Source organism: Biomphalaria glabrata, chromosome 10, assembly GCF_947242115.1.
Source record: "Biomphalaria glabrata chromosome 10, xgBioGlab47.1, whole genome shotgun sequence".
In the NCBI taxonomy this organism is placed as follows: Eukaryota; Metazoa; Mollusca; class Gastropoda; family Planorbidae; genus Biomphalaria; species Biomphalaria glabrata.
This window is the reverse complement of record NC_074720.1, coordinates 20805940-20816322: the sequence shown is the minus strand read 5'-3', so window position 1 is coordinate 20816322 and position 10383 is coordinate 20805940. Positions and strand designations below refer to the sequence as shown.

The 10383-nt window shown below is 35.4% G+C and overlaps 1 protein-coding gene across 8 annotated transcripts in view; it reads right to left on the bottom strand.

Annotated features, from left to right (window-relative positions):
• Positions 1 to 1727: 1727 nt before the first annotated feature.
• LOC106074398 (LIM domain only protein 3-like) overlaps positions 1728 to 10383 on the bottom strand; it is a 179260-nt gene continuing 170604 nt past the window's right edge. For 7 of the 8 annotated variants that reach the window (XM_056044173.1, XM_056044172.1, XM_056044171.1 and 4 more), the window contains 3 exons: positions 7787 to 7911; positions 6058 to 6183; positions 1728 to 4251 (listed from right to left, as the gene is read on the bottom strand). In XM_056044173.1, coding sequence (XP_055900148.1) covers positions 3954 to 4251; positions 6058 to 6183; positions 7787 to 7911 — 549 coding nt within the window. In that variant the 3' untranslated portion in view covers positions 1728 to 3953. The remainder of the gene's footprint in view (positions 4252 to 6057; positions 6184 to 7786; positions 7912 to 10383) is intronic. The other variant, XR_008780191.1, reaches the window with a different exon arrangement.

Sequence of the window (10383 nt, the reverse complement as noted above, 5' to 3'; positions counted from 1 at the left end):
GTGAGCGTACCACACACCTGAATTTAATTCCAGAACTTATCAGGGTCGAGCTGTTCTATCCTCCCAGTCTTTGTAATTTTAAAATCTTAAAGGAGGAAGTTTGCTAAAATAATTTAGTTAGAATTTATTTTAATTGTTCACTTGTGTGATAACTTGTTTACAAAGTTCATTTCAACTCAGTGTCTGGTACAAATTGTGTACACGTTATCTCTACCACTTCCCATTCTCGGATCAAGTGGAAACAAATATTCATTGTCCCGGACAAAACATGTATCAATAAAAAAATTTACAAATTAATTACTTTTGATTGATAGAGAAAAAGGGGAAATAAATCATACAATATTAAGATGTATGGCTGTAAATGTGCAGTTCTTTTCCTTAATTTGTTTTTGCTTTAAAAGTATTTAAAAAACATATTTAGCATGTTTAAAAGATGAAATTTCTTTGTTACGTATTTCTTTGTGAATCATCAATTTGAGAGCTTCATTAATGTTCACACACAGTCCTTTTGTAGTGAGACAAGAGACTGAACACAAACCTGTCACGAGTGCAGGTAGTTATCATGGACACTTCTCTCCTGTTCGTCTTCCAGTACGTTGTACGATACCAAACAGTTCAACCGACTAACAGGCTAGGGTCAAGCTTGGTCCCTCTACTAGAATACAATGACATAGCCTCGCCTTTTATTGAGCCATCTCATGGACCAATCAGAATTTCTAGCAACTCAAGGGTCATGTTAAACACCTAGTTGAGTTACGCACTACAATAGACCGACAGTGAACGCATATTTTAGAGTGACGACGTAGACGTGGGGGGTTAATGTAGACTTTCAGTTCAGTTAGTGCTAGGCTCTAAACGGAATTGACTGTGGCCCATTCTATATAAAAGATTTTTAAAATTTTCATCCTGAGTGAACTTGGTTATTGAGCCTGTTGTTACCTGTTCATACTTTGTAACGTAATGTTCATGTTTTGGACTCGCCTCTGTAATACATGCTACAAGGTACGGACGCATCTAGAATTATCAAGATATTTAGAAATACTTCAAGTACATCTTATTACACATGCATCCGTTACAGTCAACACTTCCGAGGGACATTTTCTTTCAACCAACACAGTTGTATTCTAATTTCAGAGAAGTTGATCTATGTCTGTGTGTAGAAACTGATGCGATGAGCCTTAAACCTTAAACTTAGAGTTCATTAGGTCAAGGGTAACATAGTATATATGAAAATGATTGATAAGATGGTAGCGTCAAAGAAAACAAAATAATTCTTAGATTGATGGATTTAATTTCACTATTTAGCATCTTTGAAGGTAGTCGTTTGTGCTTGATTTTTAATATCCCTAAGATATGGGATTCACTAGGGCCGTTTGTGATATTTAATATCCCTGAAATATGGGATTCACTAGGGCCATGCACTAGTTCAGCATTTCTACAAGTGAAAAAGATTTGTGCCTAATGTTTTGGAAACACAAGAATTAGCAAAAATACTGAGAACCATGTTGGGAGGTGTTTCGTGTCAAACATTTTGTACACTTTCTTACTTCCCCTTAGGAGCTGAAGATATCTTTGTTTGTTTCAATCTTTATTTGTTTCAATCTTTATGTTTCAATCTTTGTTTGTTTCAATCTTTGTACCTAAATGTTTAACATTTCTTGCATGTCAATTGTATGTAGATATAAAAATATATAAACATAATAATGATTCAAACTCAAAAAACAATATTTTTAAAATTAGGATTTAATAGAATGAAACTTTTTTTTTGTTGACATCTGACATTTATGTACATTTTTTTACATTTGACATTTGCAACAGTTCAGTTTTCTTGTCAATATTTTTTCACATCCGTTCAAAGTTGTAGACTCCGCACAAGATTTACACACACACTGACACTGGATGTATAGCAGTCTTAAAAGCTAGCAGCACTGAACATTCTGAAGTCTTACAATGTACTACCCTTGCAATCCCAGCAGCACTGAACATTCTGAAGTCTTACAATGTACTACTCTTGCAATACCAGCCAACACATTCCTAACTGGCAAACAAAACTGCCATTTCAATTCTTTTAAAACATTTGGACATTCAAGTTACTCCATCAATTCTGTTTTTGTAATCTTAGCTACCATTCCTGTACCTGATGCAACATACACACACTAATATACTTACATCAATCAGCAAAAAATGTGAACATCCAATAAACATTTTCAACATCAAACAATTGAAAGAAATGAACACCACCACAAAGATAAAAAAAAATGTAACTAAAATGCTGAGGACAAGAGAAAGATTGAAAAAGTCAGACACCAATACAAGAACCCACTGTATACACCACACGCAAGAACAAAGCTGAAGAGAAAATTTCTGGCACCTTATTACAGAAGAATGTTTTGTTGTTTTTCACTGTCACCTGACAATATCACAAGACTTCACATTTTCATGTCCTTGGAATACATTTCAAAACACAACAGAAATTAAAAACTAACTCATTGGAAAACATGACGTAGTTCATGAGACCTTAAAACATTTTAAAAATCCCTTGTAGAAAAACAAATTACTTTTAAATAAAAGTCTCCTTTGGGAGAGAGGACATGAAGCTAAGTGGGCATTGTACTTGGTTTAACATCTGTACTCTGTTAGAACCTAACATTGCACTTGGTTTAACATCTGTACTCTGTTAGAACCTAACATTGCACTTGGTTTAACATCTGTACTCTGTTAGAACCTAACATTGCACTTGGTTTAACATCTGTACTCTGCTAGAACCTAACATTGCACTTGGTTTAACATCTGCACTCTGTTAGAAGCTAAATGTTTGGAGGACTGTCTCAAAGAGTCACAGCATAAATTATCAGAAAATGTTCCTACAATGCAATGTAAATTTTGATTTTTTCATATCTCTCTATTTTTTTTTTAAAATATTAAACTTATTTTAAAAAGCTATTGATTTGATAAATTTGAGCAGGTGCTTTTCTTTAGCTTCTTTGTTTAAATATTTATTGTTCTATCTTGAATACAAGGCTAACAAATTTCTGAAGTAAAAATAAAAAAAAAGCTTTATTATTTTATTGGACCAAGCAATTCAAAGAACAGAAACTGAGGAAAAAAATTGGAACAAAAGTGAGGATCACTAGATGAACAAATCAGTTCATTGGAGGACAAGAAATGATGTCATTGTCTGCTGATTGTAGAAATGTCACCTGATTGTAAAACATTGGAGACTGCTGACAGCACCAGTATATCAAGTCACAGCACACATTTAACTGGTCATTGTAAACTATGAACTCAGAAATAAATAAACCAGTTTGACATTCCATTCTAATTCAATAATGTGCAGCCTTATGAGTGTGCCATTAAAATGAAGCAATGCCAAAGCACGTAAGAAATATATCCAGTCATCCTATTGGTCCAAGTGAAGTCAGTATGCTGATGTTCTAATATATCCAGTCATTCTATTGGTCCAAGTGAAGTCAGTATGCTGATGTTCTAATATATCACAATTTAATTTTTGTCCAGGTGTTCAGACAAGCTTCCAATATGTACACTTTGATTTCAGCATCACACAAGATAATCTCATTTCCCAGTGCGTAGAATTTCCTCCCTCAGAAGCACAAGTCATTTGCAGGTGAGCCAAAATCATCCAACTGTGACTTAGACTATTTCACAGTGAACTGAAATCATTCCACAGGTTAACCATGTAGAAGAGTGTTCCCTTAAGACAAAATCATTCTTTAGTGAGTCAAACAAACTTTCCCCAGTGCTTTGATTTCAGTCAGCAATGATTATAATCCCCCAGTAAGTCAATGTCCTTCCCCCAGTTAAGTCAATGTCCTTCCCCCAGTAAGTCATGCAGTCCTATTCCTGTCCAAAAGTCAGGTCCCTCCCAGTGTTTATTTGTCTTTAGTCTTTCTCCCCCGCTCTCGCTTGCCTTTAGCACTGGGTGGCACATATTGTCATAAGGAGTTAGGTGATGGGCTCCCGTAGCCACTGGACACATCATCACTCAGGCTCTGTGTCTGTCGTTTGATCTGATTCAAGGCATTGTACCCACTGTAACCATACTGTGGCATGCAGGCACCAGGACCAGGGCCTGGGATTCCATTGGGGCCATTGCTGCCATTTGATAGTCCATTTGGTAGGCCTGTGTGTGACATAGGTGGGCCCAGGTTGGCGAACATCATTCGCTCTTCATAGTCAAACTCACAAAGGATTTTGTTATCAGCAAGATAGAACCTGTCTCCAACACAGAATCTGCAAATAAACAAAATCTAGCTTTTATTCAAACACCAAAAGTAATATACAAACTTTATGTAGGATTTTGTAGTTCATCTAGCAGTGACTTAATTTGATTTACAATACCAATACAACAATTTGTCACATTTATGTTTGAATTAATTTCTATGCAAATGGAAATAACACAGGGTACTCAAACTCTAATTATTTGGTCAATGGTTCTTAGCCTACAGCTGTATTCATGGTATTGAAGATTTTATATGATGTCCCTTTTAACATGTCAATGAAGTTAAAATCTATTCAACTTTCTTACCTACTTAACACTGTTACAGTGTTGCTCATTTTGTTTTAAGGGAGGGGGGATGCCCCACAACATTCCAGGGCTTAGAGATAGAAGCACAATGCCTTGAATGTCCATGAAAGGCTTCCTTTAATTTATATCGGTTAATGACAATATAAAATATGAATCTCTAGTGAGAAGTAATGGGTTAAAACCTAGAAGTTAAAATCTTTAGCTAGAAGACATAGGCTCAAAACCCGGAAGACAAAAACACAAGAAGACATGAATTTAAAACCCAAAAGTTAAAATCTCTTGCTAGGATATATAGATAAAAAACTGTAAAAGTCAAGGTAAATATCTGCCTGCTCAGACTGTTCTACAATTACATTACTAGATGCATAGCCATTCACAACAACAGAATTAAAAGTTTCACTGTAAACTCTAAGATTACAATAGTTCAATAGCGTACATCTGGCTATATTGATTAAGGTAGCTATTAGGTTTGTACAGGCTTGCCCATAATTCAACAATATATTATGTGTGCACTGACCTACAAACATTTCTGTGAGAAACAAACAGTTTGTGTCAACACAATTAGTCTCATGTTTTAGTCAGAGACCTGGGAGCTGAAACATCAACATCCACATTCGTTTGGACAGCAAGAGCTTAAAGTGGACATAGTAAACAGATGCAGTTGAAGGACTGTCCAGATCTGGAGATCTAAGCCACCCAAAGCTTGTCCTAAGCTCCTACAATGCTGTGGTCATTGATATTCAATCTCTTGTCAACAATACTTCAATTTTCCACCATTTTTTAAACAACTAACAACTATACAAGCAAAATAAAGGCAGGACAAAGACATCAAGTTCAAAGATCATGTGACATAATATGTACACAATTAACACAAAATTTATATTGATCCAAATTCTTACAAAAGTTATTTGGAATATTTTAAATGTGAACATTTTTTTAATTCCTCAAAGATAAAATGCCTTCTCTCATTCATTGCACTCTGGTCTTATATAAAAAAATATTTTCTGCTTTAGAAAGAACTGAACCATTGTGACAGAAAGTTATTCACTAGAAATATTGCTGGACTTCAAAACTTGATGTCTCAGTACAAAACTTTACCCCACTAGAAATCTTCACAAAATGTAATATTGCCTCAATTCAGGGTTCATTGTGTCTCTTGGCTTCAGATAATGTCTAACTAATTTAAGATTTTACTAAACTGTCCAGATGATAATATAAGATGTAACTAAATTACTCAGAACATGTCCAAGAAATATTTGCAGTGCTGGATTTATCTAAAGGCAACATAAGCTAGACCCCCCACCCCCTTTTTCCTAGGAGGCCTTCCATATGGATAGTAGCAATCATTTAGAAGAGAAAAGAAAAAAATGCCTTATTTTGATTTCTAAGGAACCCATATTTCAAATACCTTAGGGACTTAAGTCTAAATCTGGTCCTGAATGTAAGATCTCACTAAATTGCTCAGATGATGTCTAACTAATATAAGATCTCAGCAAGGACTTCTCACTCACCTGTGCATACATTGCTGACAGGCAAAACATTCCAAATGGTAAACATTATTTTTAGCTCTCATGACCATTTCAAAGGCAGGGATCATCTTCTTGCAAGCAGCACAGTAACCAGTTGTACCAAACAACCTGAGAATAGAATCACAGTGATCATCTGAAAAGTGCAACTAGATTGAAAAGAAATTCGCATTATACACATTCTTCCATTCCATCGAAAATAAGCTCTAATTATACACATTCTTCCATTCCATCAAAAATAAGCTCTAATTATACACATTCTTCCATTCCATCAAAAATAAGCTCTAATTATACACATTATGCCATTCCATCAAAAATAAGCTCTTATTATACACATTCTTCCATTCCATTAAAAATAAGCTCTTATATACAAATTTTCATTCTATTAAAAATAGGCTCTAATTATACACATTCTTCCATTCTATTGAAAATAAGCTCTAATTATACACATTCTTCCATGCTACTGAAAATAAGCTCTTATTATACACATTCTTCCATTCTCACTGACTGAAAGACAGTAAAACACAAAAACATGTTTAACAAAATAAAATAAATATCAACTTTAAAGACAACATTTAAGAAAAACTCAAATGAAAATCAATACATCACTACCATTAGGATTGAGTCCAAAGGATTACATCTTTCAGAGGGCAGGCTACACTTCAGATGATTAGTTCTATATTTAGAGATCACATAAAGAAATCTCTTCCAAGTCGACATTAAGTCATTTAAAAAATAGGATACATTCTTGTGTTAAAGAGGTTATTAGAGGTTCTTTCATTAAATTGTCTAACAATTAAACCCAATACAAGTAGTTTGAAGTTTTGAACATTGATTTATTTTTTGGCTGTAGAACAATGTGTTTGTGTGAAAAGGTTTGTTCTTTAATCAGATCAAATGTTGGTCAAATGTTGCTTCATCTTTACTATTTAGTTATCAATTTATCATTGGAAAATAATAAATAAAAAGGCCCAATACAAAAATATCTATCCCTCTGTCTGTCTCTCTATTTTGATTTTTTGTTTTCAGATTTGAAGATTACTACACCTAAGCTCAAACCTCCTACAGGACAGCGGGGGAGAGCAGCAGGCAGAGTTCAAACCCAGGACCATGGAGACCACTAACAGACAGTCCAGAGCGCATACCACACGATCAAGCAGCCATATATACATTTAAACAGGATACGATGATCTTGGTGCACAATATGAACATGTATATTTGATCAGAATAGGTCTGATAGTCCATTAGATCTCCATCTGACAGCAAGACTAGAAATACCAAGGAGACATGAAAGGAGGCTGCTAGTGTGTCAATCTTAATTTAAACATTTAGAAGTCACCATGTCAAGAGGTTGAAAGTAATTTTACTGGGTAGCCACCGATAAAATCAATACATGTCAATCAATTGGTGGAGGCAGACACAAAGCTATCAACGATTTGTTAAACTTCACTAATATTTTGACATAATTTTGCAGCTACTGAAGTCAATGGTGCGAAACCAAACAGAAGTTTCCTTTCAGAGTTCAGAGACTTGAATGCAGGGGCGGATTGGCTTTGTGGGCAACCGGGCAAATGCCAGGTGCGCCCGGTACTCAAACGGTAAATGGAGTTTTAAGCCCCAGACTTTAAATTTTTCTATCATAATTACATCATGTCGTCACAAGTCATTAGACTTCTGTATTCATTGCTAATAGAAGCACTTATTTAGTACCCACCTGAGATAATCTCTCCTGCACAACAAAAGGTTGGCTTTGTTAAACAATGTGGATCCGACTTCACCAAGTCTGCAGTCACAACAGGAACACTTGAGACAGTCTTCATGCCAATACTGGTCCATGGCCTAGTAAAGTAACATGGGTTTTATGTAATAAGTCAGTCAGTCATGCAACACTTATTTACAAAGATATAAACAACCTTACAAATAACAACCAATGTCTGATCTGTTCTTAATGTCACATTTGTTAAGAGACAGGTTAGAGCTGCATGGGGGTGGGGAATGGAAAGAGACATGAGGAGGTAGAAGAGAAACAATGAACACCAAGGAATGAACAGGCAGTATGAACAATGTCAGAGAAATGAGAAGGTAGAAGAGAAACACTGGACATCAAGGAAAGGACAGGCAGTATGAACAATGTCAGAGAAATGAGAAGGTAGAAGAGAAACAATGAACACCAAGGAAAGGACAGGCAGTATGAACAATGTCAGAGAAATGAGAAGGTAGAAGAGAAACAATGGACATCAAGGAATGGACAGGCAGTATGAACAATGTCAGAGAAATGAGAAGGTAGAAGAGAAACAATGGACATCAAGGAATGGACAGGCAGTATGAACAATGTCAGAGAAATGAGAAGGTAGAAGAGAAACAATGGACATCAAGGAATGAAACCTCCGTTGAAGTTTTGTAATTTGCGTTCAATTCTGAAGTCGATGATTGTTAGAGAGTCCAAGCAATGCTAAGTCAACACTTCTTTACTAATCAGTAGAATAGAATGTTTTGTATTTTGTTAAACACATGAATAATGTAACCTTAATCCATTCCAACTTGACATTTTATTTGTACATAATGGTCGTGTTTTGTTTAGGCACCATTTTTTTATTTTGTTTCGCTAATGAATCGTCTGCACAGACAGGCTGATTATTACTGGCCCTGTGTTCAAGTAATTAGTCCAAAGCCATTAATATTTTTGTCTTGGTCTCTCAATGTTGAAATCCCGCGGGAGTTGACGTCACCAGAGCGTAGTCAGGGTTAATTGGCATGGTTATGAGATGTTCTCAAATACTTGTTTGTTTAGTTCAGCTTGTAGGACAACGACCATGTCATTTATCAGTCGAGATTTCTTGGGTTAGAAAGTTCTAAGACACTATTCAGCAAGAATGGACCTCATTCACCAATCGTAAACAAATAACATTGAGCCACGTGCTATCTCTTCTATACAAATTACGATTTAATTTGAATCAACAATGGTTATCATGTGACAGTTTTGTTTTCGTTGTTTTATCAATATTATTACGTGACCTTTCTTTTATGGTGAATGAGGTCCATTAAAAAGGAAATAGCACATCATACTTTATGGTTGTAAGGTTCCCTGAGTACTTCTGAATATTTTAATTTTTAAATGAATCACTTTTGTAATGAGTTTTTGACTTGTGACTGAGGTTTAGACAATGTTTCACTATTGATTTGTGACTGAGGTTTAGACAATGTTTCACTATTGATGTGTGAATGTGGTGTAGAATATGTTTCACTATGAAGAGAGGGTTTAGTCATTGGCTACTAGATTTAGGGATGCTACACTAGTCACAGGTAAAACGCTTGGCTTCCAAACCAAACAAAAAAATGTAACGGGTGGAAATGAATCTTTCACTTGTGGCCACAGTTCCTAATTTTCTCACCACTGTTCTAGACAAAAAAAAAGTCGAGTTAAATCCCAAACATACCACACGACATCAGTCATCATTAACTTAGCCTGACTTTGGAACTAAGAATAAACTACCACACGACATCAGTCATCATTAACTTAGCCTGACTTTGGAACTAAGAATAAACTACCACACGACATCAGTCATTATTAACTTAGCCTGACTTTGGAACTAAGAATAAACTCCCACACGACATCAGTCATTATTAACTTAGCCTGACTTTGGAACTAAGAATAAACTACCACACGACATCAGTCATTATTAACTTAGCCTGACTTTGGAACTAAGAATAAACTACCACACGACATCAGTCATTATTAACTTAGCCTGACTTTGGAACTAAGAATAAACTACCACACGACATCAGTCATAATTAACTTAGCCTGACTTTGGAACTAAGAATAAACTACCACACGACATCAGTCATCATTAACTTAGCCTGACTTTGGAACTAAGAATAAACTCCCACACGACATCAGTCATTATTAACTTAGCCTGACTTTGGAACTAAGAATAAACTACCACACGACATCAGTCATTATTAACTTAGCCTGACTTTGGAACTAAGAATAAACTACCACACGACATCAGTCATTATTAACTTAGCCTGACTTTGGAACTAAGAATAAACTACCACACGACATCAGTCATTATTAACTTAGCCTGACTTTGGAACTAAGAATAAACTACCACACGACATCAGTCATCATTAACTTAGCCTGACTTAGGAACTAAGAATAAACATACCACACGACATCAGTCATTATTAACTTAGCCTGACTTAGGAACTAAGAATAAACATACCACACGACATCAGTCATCATTAACTTAGCCTGACTTAGGAACTAAGAATAAACATCAGTCATCATTAACTTAGCCTGACTTTGGAACT